General features: G+C 36.5%; 1 protein-coding gene across 3 annotated transcripts; it reads right to left on the bottom strand.

The window, feature by feature from the left end:
• Positions 1-1,469: 1,469 nt before the first annotated feature.
• On the bottom strand, positions 1,470-15,652 carry DBF4 (DBF4 zinc finger). 3 transcript variants are annotated; one of them, XM_038127959.1, is made up of 12 exons: positions 15,514-15,652; positions 14,223-14,401; positions 12,630-12,824; positions 11,486-11,536; positions 10,655-10,724; positions 10,436-10,512; positions 8,947-8,977; positions 8,628-8,673; positions 6,853-6,981; positions 4,309-4,423; positions 3,874-4,001; positions 1,470-2,694 (listed from the first exon to the last, which is right to left on the bottom strand). In XM_038127959.1, exons 1-12 carry the CDS (start codon positions 15,557-15,559, stop codon positions 1,629-1,631), a joined length of 2,133 nt encoding a protein of 710 aa, XP_037983887.1. In that variant the 5' UTR covers positions 15,560-15,652; the 3' UTR covers positions 1,470-1,628. The 3 variants fall into 3 exon arrangements, with proteins under 3 accessions (XP_037983887.1, XP_037983888.1, XP_037983889.1); XM_038127960.1 differs by having other exon boundaries at positions 8,628-8,670; XM_038127961.1 differs by having other exon boundaries at positions 14,223-14,398.
• Positions 15,653-15,665: the final 13 nt, after the last annotated feature.

Here is a 15,665-nt window from a genome sequence, read left to right as displayed (position 1 = left end):
GAAACTCCAACCTAACCAAAAAAAAAAAAAAGCCAACCCCCCCATCACAAAAAAAAAAACCAACAAAAAAACCTCCAACCATCCAACCAAACAAAATTATCTCAATAGAAGAAAAATAGTCAAAACACTTGTTTCTAAAATATATTGAACTCGCTGAACCAGAAAGCAATCACTAAAGTGTCATTCAAAATAAAGAGCAAAGTAATTGCTTCAGTATTCTACTTTAAAGTCCCGGTCCTAGAGTACTATATACTGGTAATTTGCAGGCAAAAACTAAATACAGATATGCACATTAAAGATCAACTCCTCTTTAAAATGTTAATTTTGCTCATTTCTGTAATGGTTTTCTATATTGTCTGGATGTGAACCCGGATCAGAATTAACTATAAATCAAGCCAGAAGTGACCAGTAAGATGGAGAAGCCAAAAGCAATCCTCACCAGACTATATATGCAATTACATTAACAGAGGAATAAGGAATGTCACCTTTTAAGGTGACAGTAACACCCTAAGCAGCTACTTCCATCATTAAGCTTCCAATTCATACCCCCTGTAAAGGAAATATAATTTTATAGAATTTTCCTCACCTATTTCTGCACTCCAAGCAGCTTTACCTACCCCTCACAGAAAACAGCCTATAAAGGACATACAATAGCCTGCAACATTAAAGCACTTTAACTGTAAAAGCACTAAATCTGAGAATATTAAATGGGCAAGAGATGAAAATGCAAACAAGTAATTTATACAAAAATTAATGAAAGTAATTTCTATGGTTGAGACCTCTTATATGACCTTAAGGCACTCTACATTTATTAATAAAGCTTTGCCTCTTGTAATTTCATACTTGTGCCCTCTCATGATTTACAGATATGGAAATTCTGAATGAAATCAGCTCTGGTAAAGATCTGCATTATTAAAAAAGTCTTCCCAACTCTCACTTGTGTCTTTCACTAAGCTTCTGAGTAAAGCCAATCTGACAGGCTGGTTACTCTGAAAGAAAAATCAAACAAATAACCCAAGTTGATGAGAAACCTACCTGTCCTGCTGGTTTCTTGTTTGTTTTCTCCCAATAAAAATATATACATCTAATTGCCTTCTTATTAGCTGAAACACACAATACAGATGTATTATTATTAAATTAAAACTATCAGAGTCAAAGAATATAATACATCTTTGTTAATGTGTTCTCTATGGAAGCAGCAGAAAAAACAGAAAAGGGAAGCAACAAAACACTGGCAAAAGATCAGTAATCTGTGAGTAACAGACTACTTACAGTGGAACATCCAGTTATTTTTAATGTGGTTACTTGGAATGTGTCATAGTCAATGATTTTGGGAAATTACTCTAAATGCAGCAGCATCATGCTTTGCCTAGCAACTCATTTAATCCAAATGTGGGGTCAGAGCCTTTTACCAGACACAATAAAGCAGTACCTTTAAAAAAACCCCAAAACACACAACCAAAGCCAAACTTAGTTTTATTTTTCTTATTTACACATACAGAAGCTTTTGCATTAAAAAACTTGAAAACCAAATAATCTGTACATATAATACAGCAATTTAAGTCTTCATGAATAGAATATTAAATTTTCAAGTCAATTTAAAAATCATTACATTAAATAAACCAGTATTAAAATCCAAAAAATGGGGATGAGGATGAAGAGGAAAATAATGACCACAAAACATCTGCATTCTGCCCTTCGCATGTATCATTTATGCTCATTGAACATTTGTTCTCAGTGTAATTTGAAAAACCTCCAAATTCTGAGTTTCTTTCACTTGTCTGAAATAACTCCAATAGGGTTTGCAGTGATGAGGTACAAGTGCTTCTCTTCTCTTCAGGAACAGACAGTCCATCTGAATTCTTTACACATAACTCCATACTCTGTTTCCGGGTTTCTCTTTTATTCTTTCTCAAATTAAGCTTCACTTTTCTATGCAGCTTTCCAGACGGTGAACTGTGGGCAGTGCTGGCAGCTGATGCTTTAAGTTCTTTGTTCACAGCAGTATCAGATACCTCAGCCTCCAGAACGACATTGTGCTGCATTTGTTGATGATTATCACATGAATCGCTATGTTTTTTGACAAATGTAGGATTGGCATCTGCTTTTTTCAAACACTTTGCTGGTAGAACTACTGAATTATTTAATTTTCGTTTTTGCTGCAGTAAGTTTTTGCCTTTTTCACTAAAATCTGTAACTTGGGTATGAGAATATAATGCATCCATTCCTTCCTGAAAACACAGTACATTCTTTTTACTATCAACTGGTTCCAGTATTTCCTTGCTGAACAGCTCAGGAGCTCGAGACAAGTTCTCTGTGTACACTTCATCAGTTTTTTGAAGGGGTGGTTGTATGGAATTTGATGATACAACAGTCTCTTGTAACTTCACAGCACAGAAGCAATCAGTCTTAATATTTTCATTATTAATTCTGAATTTACTTTTTAGTTCTGAAGGTTGTGATGGATAACAATAAAGAACTGAACAGACAGATGCAGAAACAGGGGTAGGTATTGGCACAGAATTTGGTTGTACTTCTGTAGGCTGGCGATCCAATTTGAGAGCCTGCATTGCAGTATCCTTCCAGGAGTAAGTTTTCAAAGCAATGCGTTGCTTTTTCAGTTGCTCTTTCAGCTCATCTGGTCTGGTTATCTTTCCAATAATAGGAGAAAAATATCCTGTGCTACATTTTGTCCTATAATGAAATGGTTTAAAAATGTTAACAAACATAAAAAGCCCCATGCAACATAACTCCATATGCAACTGAGTCTAGAAAAGTAACTGAACTGACAAAGGAGCTTTTGTTTTCACTCCTCAAGGAAAGATATATTTATGGTAGCAACAGACTATTTCTACAGGAGCAGAGTGCCTTATAGTTTTGATGCTTTCTTACTGATTTCTACAGCTCATGACATTGTTTTAAAAGCATACAATGTAGTCTAGTATTTCAAAAAAATCTCAATTTACAGTAGCATTAAGAACAAAATAAGTTAATATAATGCAATGACTATAAATACTTACAAATATTCTATGATATTTACACACAAAATTAACATGATTTTCTTGACAGGATTTCAAGTCTAACAAGTCTGAGTATTTTGAAATCACAAAAGAAATCAAGGCTTGCTTTCATTAGTCTATCAGTTGTTTGATTCTATTTGCATTTCCTTTGATTTCACTAAGAATATATTTATTTCTTCATTACTTGCTTTTTTTTAATAAGTAAAGAAGAAAGTTATTCCTTATCTCCTGACTCATTTCCAAAAAATCAGGGCAACCTTGAATAGTGTTACTGCATCACATAACAAAGACCCTGGTGCCTACAGCCCAAGACACCAAACAAGTTTTTCTTGCCCTTTCAAGCTCTTGAGCACAAAGAAAGGAACATTTGCTTCCTCTGTCCTGCACAGGCCGCACAGAAGCAAAGAGGTTTAGAGTAGGAAGTTTTAGGAAGGAAGTTAGGTAGGAAGTTTTTCCACAGGTAAGGAGACCAGATTGACTAACCTGCTGTCCTTAGACTACTAAGTATGACAAATCATTCAGAACAAGATGTCCAGACACTGCTGTCTTTCTGTTAGCAATATTTCAGTACAGTAGATTTTGTGTTACAGGAGCTGAAGATAAGTACAACAACTTCCGGTAACTTTCAGTCTCAACTTTCTCTGATGTCATCTGCACTTTGATTTTTTTTCATTAAGTTCTGCTTTACAGAATTGATTTGCAACATACAACCTCACCGAAAAGTTCCATGATTTATGTCAGCCTTGAAAACATGAATTTATCCTCTTCTATTCAGATCAAGAACTTCAAAACTATCATTATGTTCAATGTCCTGACTCACAGAGGTCTTCAGAATTTACAATATGTAACTCACCTTTTTATTTTTCCTTTCTCATCATCCTTGTATGCAACAAACTCATAAACTAACTTTGAGATTATATCATCAACAACTTTATACTGTGTGCTTTGTGCAAAATTTCGGTGCCGCTCACTTTCAAGATGCTGCAATAAAGAAAAAACATGAAATAAATCTAATATTACAGATATCAATAAACAAGTCAACAGCACAACAAGGAGCAAGTAAATATCATTAGTTTACTACCAGCATCTCTAAGACATGAATTATTAGTGCCTGCAGCTATCAGAGATAGGTCTTAATTCTTAATCGCTGCTTCTAACAAAGGAAAAAATATTAATTTGCTGGTTATTCAGAAAAATATTTTAAATAAAAAATTACAGAGAAACCTCTGGTGATACCACATTAAAGAGATATGATGGCATCAAAGCATATAATTGACATTTCACATACTGTTTGCAGATCTTCGTATTTCTTCCCACAACATTCACAATATCCTCTCTTTTTTTTGTCCTTCTGAGGAAACTGAGCAGGCATTCCACAATCCTTGTCACTGTTTATTTTGTTTCTGTTAAGAGAATATTAATGAGTCTTAAACATGGAACTGAGTGCTCAACATGCTCCTCACAGTGTGTTCATTCTTACTCACTTAAAAAAACCCTCCCAAGCCAAATCTTTATTTCCCCTTAAACTATTTACAGTATTTTAGTCAACACTTAGAAAACTCGAAGAGTTTTAGTTAGATTTAAAATCAAACAAACAAAACCCAGAAACATTTACTGCACGAAGAGAGGCAGACCCAGTGGAATTATATGCAAGCACAGAACATCCAGGTTAGTATAGACATACCACTATCATTGACTCAGAAGGAATAATACAAAATTGCTAAACAAATAAAAATCAAAGGACCTTTAGAAGTCTCTGTGCACAGCCAATAAAACTCAGACTAGAAACAGCAAAAAAAAAGATTTTAATGCCCACTGTTGGTTGTACATAATTTTGAATATGCTGACCAAATACCATTTTGTCCTGTATTTCTAGGTAAAGGCTAAGTGGGAATGCAAAAAAAAAAAAATGAACCTTAAGTTTTTCGACATTAAAATATCAAGAGATTTTCAACAGCTGCTCCATGATCTTCCAAATCCTCATCTGGGAAGAGCTACTGCTTGCTGCAATCCACTTTTATACCACCTACGGTTGATATGCCAGCAGTAAAGCAGCGTCATCAAACTCTACTTCCTCTTGACTTTGAAGGAATAGTTCCATCTCCCTGTTTAGCCAAAAATCACTGGTGGATTTTACCAAGTATCTGCATAGAAGTACGCTCAGGACTTTACAACTAAAAATCTGTCTTGAGAAATAGCTTACAAAGCATAGCAAATGCTTAACATTAACACCCTGCCCCAGCATTTCTTGGGTTCCCCAGGCCAGGGAACTCTAATGTACACTTTAACTGTTACAGCAGCCTTCACACCTTCCCTCTGGAAAACAGTAAACCTCACAGAGAACCAGTAAAGCAGGACAGAAGCAATAAAGTGGATTACCTGAAGACTGAGTAAGTTGGCAGGTCTTGCCCAATGCAGAAGCAAGTAGAACTAACAACTTTGTTTCAACAAGTTTTTCTCCCAGGTAAAGACAAAACAAGTAGACATTCCCCCCTCTCTCTTTCTCCCAAAACTGACATTGGTCACATTCACCTGCTGAGTATGAAACTTTCTACCACCTAAACATCTCTTTGGTATGTGCCCACGTGAAATATTAATTAGGATTATTTATTCAAATATAAATCCTGAAATTTTTAATATATCATATTCCTTAGTCCATCTAAACAAAAACTGCCTTTTTGGTTTTTTAATGCTTTAAAAAGAATGGGCCTTTCCAACATCCTCTGAAGAGACACAATCAGAAACTGCCTTATTAATATACAGCAGAAACCTCTGCAATATATGTTTTCTATCTTTTTATACTGCTGCCTTCCTTGCATTTAAAAAAAAATTTAAAAAAGCATCACAGCAATGTCAGCTGAAACCTCCAGCACTGTATTATGGTCAAAACTGGACAGAACTGTGGAGAAGCCACTTCATAAAGAAAACAGGTATCACAGCTAAGGAAGTCTGCAGCCCCAAGGACAGAAAAGCTTACTACGGAACTTACTACATACAGTAAGTTATACATATAGCAAAGCTACCCTCCACCTAAATATAGTTAGTCTCTCACATGAATCAATTTTAGAAGTCAATGAAAAAAGCAGGTAGAAAAAAATTTTAAAACCGCACTGATTAACAAAAACAGTTAATTAAGACTCTTAAATAGTTTCAAATCATAAAATTGATTTGCTGAAGTTCTAACTGCATCTGTACTGCTCAAATCGAGCCTGAATGTCAAACTGTATTACATAAACAGCTGCTGCAAAGCCAGCTGCAATTCCACTGGGCAGCTGGCATCCACTTTTCATCTTTGAAGAGCTGAAGCAGTATTAGCAGTCTATCTAATTTCTATAAATTATCAATATACACTCTTTATCAACAATGGGTAGGCACCGTGATTGAATATCACTGCTTTAAAAAATTCAACTACTTATTTCAAAACTTATTTCAGGACAAATACAAAGGAAGTCTTAAGAAACCCACTTCCTGTGAAATACTTACTGAACAGCATCCAAGACGAGGACAAAGAAGAAACCAGTGGGAGAAAGGAAAGAAATATCTTATGCTGACCCACAGTGAAAGGAGAAGGCCACATTTTTGGATGTATGCATCTGTATGCCCAAAAAAAGGACTAAAGACAGGATAAAGAGGGTACAGATAGAAAGATACCAACAGCGCAGTAGATACATTGATGAGACATGACTAATAGTCTAATAGTATTAAATAGCACAGAAAATTAGGAAGTTGAGAAATTATTTTAAAACACAATTAGTCAAGGAATAATTCATGGAGAGAACAACTCTCTCCTCTACCCATACCTCAATAAAATAAAATAAAATTTTCAACAAACCTTTCCTTAGACTGAGTTTGCTTTTGACCAGGATACTTCTTATCCACCTCAAATGGACTATACGGCTTTGGAACACAATAGTTCAGAAATGGAAAACTCAGTAACTGCAGATAAAACGGTCGGTACTGGCTGTATTAACACAAAACAAGTGCATGAGAACCATCAAAAATGGAAAAAGGGCTTCATTGCATACATTACTCCAGGTCCAAAATCTTGAACAAGTGTTTCTCTTTTACATATGACATACACAGAATGCTAAACAGATAAATATCTTAGAATAAGTAATTAATTTCTTCCTTGATATTTTACTTCAGTTTCCATAGCTGTCTTACACATTCCTTGGGATATTACTTGTGTGCCTACCAGTTGTTGTGAGTTGGGTAACCAATAAGCCCAAGAACAATTTGGACAACAGTGCATTTGTGCTTCTGAGTTCCCAACATCTAATGCTTTTTTAAAATTTATTTTATAATTTTCTTTAAAAAATATCATTCAAAATATAAAAACTTTTTCATTTTTCAGAAAAACAATATTCCTGTACACCACTGTACTTTCAGAGATACCAGAACAAGCAACCATACCAGTGCTCTGAACAGATCAAGAACCTCCAAAAAGGGCATGTCACATACTGAATAATCAGTTGACTGAAATGCTGATAGCAGAGTTCAGTCTGATTTTTTTCCCCACATTACTATTATAAGCTACCCGGGCAAAACTACAAGAACAAGTCTGGAAAACGTAATACAGCAGTGAAGCATCACCTTCTGCTTCTGAACTGCAACTTATGTTGCACAAACATTAAAAAACATGAGGTTACACAAATACTTAAAAGTGTTCCAAGTGTTTTTACTACATTGTGAAATTCACATATATTTTTGTATTAATTTCTTATCCTCACAACTCTTTGGTCCAGTTCTCCCCACTATCCCCATATCCCTCATACCTACTGCACCAACTCACAGTGTACAACCAGGTTTAGATGTCTTTTTTCAATTCAGGGAGTGTCAGAGAAATCCGGTCAAAGAATTTAGTGCTTATAAACAACACCACAACTCAGAAGTTACTTAGGAATTTAAAGGTGCAAATTATGCTGTGCAGAACCAAACTTTTTTTACAATTCATTGTTCTCTCAACTTCTGGCTAAGTGGCATTTTCGTACACAACAAAGACTGACTGATTGCAGGACCAGAAAGATGTGAAATTTTTCAAGGCTGAAAGTATCAGACCTCATGCTACAGTGGATATTGAAATCAGATTAATAGCTTGTAATTTTTCCTTTTAAAAAGAAATTACTGAACAGGAAATTAAACCTAGTTTCAATTAATTATTTTAACTATCAACATCACTTTCCTTACATCTAAAGAGTCTCAGCAGGAGACAAATGTAATTGAGTTGGAACTACAGAAGTGGAATTCAGTATGCAAAATTCTGGGCTGCAGGACTTGGATCTAAGGAAAGATATAAAGGTTCAAGATTCCCTTTCATTCCTTGGCAGGAAGTAACCCAAAGAACCCACTCTCATGATCTACAAACTGGAGTTACCTGTTGACTTGCCACTTCCCTCACCTACTGCAAATATTCCCGACTATACTACTACTTGCTCAATCTCATTTGGTGGCTAAAGACATTTGTATGTCATTTTAAGAGGGCAGTACACTTGACATCTGAAGTCAGGAAGTTGAAAGGAATTGACATTTAAGGACACACTTCCTCAAGCAATTCTGAATTACTCAGTTTGAGAACCACATTACTAGATGCATGAAGAGAACACTTACCGACTCCTATCTTCCACCCTGATAAATGGACTTTTCAGTCTACCTGCTCAAAGGGGGAGAAAAGGAAATCAACAGAGAAATACTTCTCATCATTTATCAAGTTGCTCCAGTAACTTAATAAATAATCAGACTTTATTTTAGAACATTATGTGTCGGTTTTGACAAGCTCTTGATTTCCACAAAGTTTCTCTATATGCTTCTCTTGGACATACAAACTGGAGTACAGCATCACATTTGACCACAGAAGAGCTGCAGCACATTTCTAAGCATTCAGAAAATAAATCAAGCCAGAAACCTCTACAATTATTGAAGTACTTACTTTTTGACTTCTGAGCAGGAATCTGTTTTCCCTGTTGAAAAAAGAGAGATGGTATAAAATCCCTGTATTATTCTGCACTGTACTTGAAGATTTAGCTGTAGATAATTTAAGTTACGAGAGTCTCACTGTGTTAATCATGTCTTCATACACTCATGATGAATTTTTAAGGAAACTAATCTCATTAGTACTTTGAAACAAGACAACATGTTTCCCAAAGAAATATTTTTTGCTACACTGAAAAAAAGAAGTGCTCTCCTTCAGATGCCTCAATTTATTTTTTCTAAAAGCAAATCAAGACAAAGAAACACAGAAAGGTAAATTTATACACTTACTCCTTCCACCCTGAAAATACCTTGCCATGGCTGAAAGTTCAGTCTTTAATACACATAACATTTTTACAACACTTTGTAAATCCTAATTAACTGCAAGCTGCAAAATGCCACCAAAACCTGTATAACAGCAAGTATTTCCAATTAAATCAACTCTTTTCATTTGAATGGATTTACACAGGCTGCGTCATTCACTATTTTTAGCAATGAAGATTAAAATTTAGAAGAATATTTTGTCTTCAGAAAAAAAGTGAAGTCTACGTTCAAGCATCAGCTGTTAAATGTAATTGATTCTGGTAAAAGTACAAACTCATTTTATACTATTTGCAATAAAACCTCACCCGTTATCCGCAAACACAGTGATGATTTGGCAGAGGATTTTATGAGGCCTCAAGAACTAGCCAATATTACATTCCAAAACAACATAACACGCTGGGTAGTTTGGTTCCTTTTATTTCTCAGGCCCAGTGGCTAAACTAGACAATTGTGCAAATTACAGAGCAACTGCAGGTGGAGCACACAAGAGCTACAAGCTTTCATGTCTCAGTACATCATAGACTAAAAACCTGAGAAAAGGGGATTTTCACACACCAAGTCCACATACTTGGAGAAATGGCTTCAAAATGCTTTATGCTTGTTCTCTATGAAGGAAGAGTTGCAGATTCCTTATAGAGATAGCTTTTCCAGGAAACCTAACTATGATTTTTCAAAATGGCCCATCAAAATGAAAGAATTTCTAATCACTGTGTTACAGGGAAAACTATACAAGGCAACATAGCCGCCATCTACATCATACTAAAACAACAATACATTTTATTAATTACTTTTGAGGCAGGCAGAATGGAAATTTCAGTTCAGCACTTCTGACTCTTAGATATCCTTTGCAAGAGCATAACTCTACACACTATGGAATCAATGCTACTATTACAGTTGTTTTTAAATAATGTTGAAATATACAGCAAATGCTTTGTATTACCAAAGATGGTTTTTAAATCAATTCACAAGACATACTAGTCTGTGAAAAACTGAAAATGAGCAATACCTTCATTAAAATAAAATCTACAAGCTTCACAGTAGGCAGTCCTCAGTACTTTAGTACTTGGTGTTTTCTTAGCTAATGAAACAAATGGCATTTTTATAAATGGCAGAGAGGCACTTACCACATCTTTAGAAGAACTGCCTGCTCTTTTGATTAGATAGAGCTCCCTTTTCTTTTGTTCAATGCAATTCTTAACATCTGGAAAAAAGTGGGAGAATTATACTCAGTTGACTCAATTTTTGTATGTGTGACATAACTTAAAGTATTTCAAATTCAACAAAAGAGCCGTTAAATGAATGTTACATGTTGAAGTCAGGCTTCATCTAACAAAAATACTTACCATCAATATGAAGTATCTTCACTCCCCAACTCAAAGCATTGGATAGTATACTACCAGAGGGGATTAAGTCCTGCAATAAATTACATTAATAATCTTAAACAATATATAGTAATTACTTAAAATAATTAAAAATATAACATGTAATCTGAAAGTTGAGATTAAAATGCAGATGCTTTCACAGAATCACAGAATAATGAGGTTGGAAGAGACCTCTAAGATCACCAAGTCCAACCTACGTCCTAACACCTCAACTAGACTATAGCACCAAGTGCCATGTCCAGTCTTTTTTTAAACACATCCAGAGATGGTGATTCTACCACTTCTCTGGGAAGACAATTCCAGTATTTTATTATTCTTTCGGTGAAAAATGTTTTCTTATATTCAATTTTTTCCTTATATCTATTCTAGCCAAAAGAATACCCCTCTCCCAGACTCCTCTCCTGTCTCTCTCTGTATTACAGCACCTCACCATCAAAAGAATACACTTAACCTTCAGAAAACCAAAGCTGTTCTTTCTGATCACATTTTACAGTAAGATCTAAAGACTGTGAATATAAACACTAACTTCATGAGCACCTCTCAAATGCCAGTTATATTAGCAATCCTAACAAATGTTACTACTGCTCCTAAGACTCCACAGACTTTCAATTCTTCAGAAGTACCCAGAAAACATACCTGACACTTCACTTAAGACAATCCCTCAACTTCTGTCTGCATATTCCATGACTGATTTCTCTCTAGAACCACTAAGACCACTTATGTTACTGCTTGTTTTCTAGAAAAACAAACCACTAAATTCTGAACCACAAGTTTGTTGATTATTTGGCTTACCTGTTCTTTGATTGCTTTTTCAACCAAGGACTTTCCTCTGCTCATACGTACCTACATTAAAACAGAAACACATTTGTAGTGAGGAGAGATAATTCACATTGCTCTTAACAAATACAAATTAGCTACAAGGGTCTCCTTTTGTTCATTCACTGCAAATTTTTCAGTAACATGCATCTTTCTCACAGGGTTACGGTTGATACAGTAAAAGGGAAAAAAACCCCAAAACCAAAAAAAACCTCAACAAGTAATAATTTTCAGCCAAAGAAGGCCACTGCAATGTTAGTGCTGGAACAAGTCAGATGGTGGGAATAAGCAGCCAGTGACACAGACACCAAAAGCTAGGCTTGTGAAAATTATAGTAACGAATATAATCACAGCCTCTGTCTTATGCCCTGCTTTTCCATCACCACTGCATTTCCTTTTTCTACTTTTTGCTGTTTATTCATAGTGAGCTGCCTTTACCTGTCCAGGCTGTTTGCAAAATGAGGTGACCTCACCCACGCAATACAAAGACCTGCAGCCTGGTCATGTTTCAAATAAGCACCATATATATAGTACAGCTAATGATTTTCAACTGTATTTTGAAAGGACACAAGACTTGGCCATGTATAAAACTTCACATAAACCTACATAAATTCAGATACAAACTGTTACAATTAATGTGGTCCTCTAAGAAAGAGGTCAGAAAAACTTAATATTCATAATGCTCAATTTCATTCCTACTACTATCTGAGAGTGATTCTGCAGATATCAGCATTAACAACATCAAATCAGCCAGATCTTAATAGGCTGTGTTGCTAAAGAGACAGGAATCACTGGATGTCATCATGTGCCTGATCCAGCTGTCAAACACGACATCAGTGTTGTAAGTCAGACATAGTAAATTAAACATATTTTAGTATAGTCTTCTTATTTGCAAAAAAAGGATCTTTTTCAAATAAGTTTCAAAAAATTTGCTGAATTAGTTTGAGTTAGTTAAGTTTAACAAGTTAGCCTGAATAAATTTAAAAGAATGTTTGAAAGAAAAATCCTTATTCACCCAAGGAACTGCTGCCACCTTTAGGAAACAAAACAGGAGAACAACTATCCCATGTATATCCTATGGATTGCACCTGATTTGCATTACTATTACTAAGAAACTTACTGTATCTGCTATCTTAAATGAGCTGCCATCATGTCGATCCTTTCGGTTGCTAGGATGAGGGGAACCATTTCCTCCATTAGGTGCAGATTCTGGACTAGGAACGGGAGAAATCTGGCCAAGAGTTGGTGCAAATTTTGCCTCCTTTTTATTAGTCACCAGATAGTTGATATCTTTACTAAGAAAACTCTCCACTCTCTAAATATAAATACATAAAACAAGTAATTATTTTAGGACAATAGATCAGTAACTCAATTTTACATTGAATATTTGGAAGGAAAGTGATAAAACTTCTAAAACAATTAAGTTCAAAAACACTCAGTTAACAAGAAAATATTTTCTAAATATCTGGATAACAATGACAATTAAGTTGTACTAGCATCTTACCAGTCACAAAATCTAAGTTTATTAATTTTGTAATAATTATTAAAAGAGCTTTGTTTGTTATGATTATTACAATTTTTTACTACCTACCTGTAATACTTTCCAATTACAAGAATGCAAACAGTGCATTAAGGAATAACATTAATTTGAGGAAAACAACTCTCTCTAATTTTAAGTAACAGAAGTTACACAGAAATGTTCAGCTAAACTTAAAGACAGGTGTTTGCAAATGTGATTTACAGTCTGCAAGAAGCTATAAATTTACTGAGTTTAGAACCAGCAGAAAAACTAAAATTTCAGGATAGCTACCATGTTTCACACCTACAGTTTTCATAACATTTCTCCAAAAAGTCTTAAGTAGGTTCATATTCTCATATTCAGCAATATAAAAGTGTCATTCTGAGTTGACTCCTCCATTTTGCTCCTTCAGTCTCTTTCATTGCCAACTACAGTGTGATCAACAACTATCTGACTTGTTATTTCATGTCAGATTGTATAGTTTGAGGTATTTTCCTCTTTTCCACTAATCAGTGTGGAAAGCACAAATCACACAGTTTGAAACTGTGCCTTTCAATTCTGCTCTATGAATCTTTTACAGAAACAGGAGATACAGAGAGGCACTTCTAACTCCTCTCCACACAAGTATCCTTGCTTGTATCAAAGAGCTCCTTCCATATCGAAAGGAGAACTAGTAAAAAAATTAGTAAGATGCTTATAAAACTTACTGTTAGAGTATTCAAAGACACTCAGTACCCTGTGCAAAACATTGTTAGTGAAGTTGCTGACTTACAGAAAACAGATACAAAACTCTTCCTTTAGTCTCTCTCAGGTTCAGCTGAACACTGTTAGTTGTAAAATGTAAACATGTCAATATAGTCGGAAGCAGCAGAAGAAAAATCACCTCGAACAGTGAAACCTAATGAATTTGGATAAAATTTTAAGCCAGGTGAATAATCAACTGAAAACAAAACTTCCTAATAAGAACTTTTGTTCCAATCAGGAAAACAGCTTCTCTTGAAACATTCTTGAAACAGAATAATTTGTTGATAAACTTCAATCCAAATAATGAGCTTAAGACGAACACAGAAAAATAAGACACCATCTCAGGTAACTACAAATAACATTAAAATGCAGTTACAAAGAACACAAAAAAGGCATTCCACGTGTGCACATTTCCTTCTAGGTTCATATAAATCTTTATTACTAACTTACCCCTCCCAGCTCTTTGAGGTCCTTTCCTAACTTTTCAGAGATCACATTTGATGGGATATCGAGGTAAAACACCTTCCCAGTGAGAGGCTTAAATTTGAGTTTCTCTGGTTTTCCTGTGTCTTTCTTCACATTCTTCAGGGAAGATTTTATCTTTTCTGGTTTTCCTTGTACTCCATCTTCTGAGGAAAGAAGGAAAAAAAAAAACCACCCAGGCAATTTAAACAGAACTGGACTTCGGTTTTATTTTTGAAAGGGAAAAATCCTAAATTATGGAAATGGATAGACCAAGCTTCCATAAAAAGGCTTGGGCTGGAAAGCACCTTAGAGATCATCTAATTTCAACCTCCCTGCCATAAACAGGGACACCTTTCACTAGACCACGTTGCTCAAAGGACAATTCCACATATTGTTTTCACATCGGTTTTTCTTCCTCACTGACTTACTCCCAATTGATTCTCTTCTGGAGAAGCTCAATACAATGAGAGCTACTACAGGAAGTGAGGAGGCCTCTTCTGGAGACAAAAAGGCAACAATGCAAAACAGTCCCTCCGTTAAAGATTCCTTCCCTCCCTGAAGCAGTCCTAGATAGGAAAGGGAGCAGAACCACTACTCCTGCTGCAAAATCCTCTAAGGCTTAGGAGCACACTAAATAACACAGGAACAACAGTCAGTTTTGTGAGATCTGGAAGAAAAAAAACACCTAGAGAAATAAGAAAACTAGGAGGCATAGGTTGATGTAACTGATCCAGAATCTAAACATAAAAGGTGGATGATAAGCAAGTGTGCAAGGAAAATTCTGTAGGTGATCATGGATCAAATACAGTGTTATACTCACCACACACAAGCCAGGACCGTTTAAAAATTAACACTCTAAACACTGGAATTACTACTGGAGCACCCAGATTAAACCTCTCAGGGATAATCAAAAGTTTGGAGCGCATTACCAGGACTGCAATAGCAATGAAGAGTCTCTCTTGCTAAGGGGGTGCGTTCTCTCACCCGGGGCCTAAGGAGCCCTCCATCCAAGTACCAGCGAAGCCCGGGGGGAGCAACTCGCCCAGCGCGGCCATTTCCCACACACCCGGGTCACGCTTTTGCTGTAACTCCCGGCGGCACGCAGGGCCCCTCCAGCTGCCCCGCCGGCAGCGCCAGCCCGAGGGCGGCTGGGGCCCAAGCCCGGCACGAGGCGGGCGGCGGCGCCTCACAGCCCCGGCCGGGATGGCGGCACCGGCTAAGAAAGGCCCGAAGGGCGGCAGCTCCCCCGCGCTGCCCACAGCCCCCCGCCGCTTACGGGGACGCGCTCCTCTGTCGGCGGCCTCGGCAGCGCTCGGCTTCATTTTCCCGCGGAGTCACATCGTGCTCTGCTCCGCCGGCACCCCCGATCGGCAGAGCGGCTCCACGCCGCCTTCCCGCCTCCGCCACAGCGGCCGCTGCGCCCTCACC

The sequence above is a fragment of the Motacilla alba genome, chromosome 2 (genome assembly GCF_015832195.1).
Source record: "Motacilla alba alba isolate MOTALB_02 chromosome 2, Motacilla_alba_V1.0_pri, whole genome shotgun sequence".
In the NCBI taxonomy this organism is placed as follows: domain Eukaryota; kingdom Metazoa; phylum Chordata; class Aves; order Passeriformes; family Motacillidae; genus Motacilla; species Motacilla alba.
This window is presented reverse-complemented; position numbering and strand designations above follow the sequence as displayed.

Excerpts from the sequence above, each read along its gene's own strand:
- DBF4 (XM_038127959.1), bottom strand. The coding sequence starts at position 15,559 with ATGAAGCCGAGCGCTGCCGAGGCCGCCGACAGAGGAGCGCGTCCCC. Across the intron at positions 14,402-15,513 it reads CGACAGAGGAGCGCGTCCCC|AAGATGGAGTACAAGGAAAA; the intron begins GTAAGCGGCGGG and ends TTCTTTCCTCAG. Across the intron at positions 4,002-4,308 it reads AATACGAAGATCTGCAAACA|CATCTTGAAAGTGAGCGGCA; the intron begins GTATGTGAAATG and ends TCTTTATTGCAG.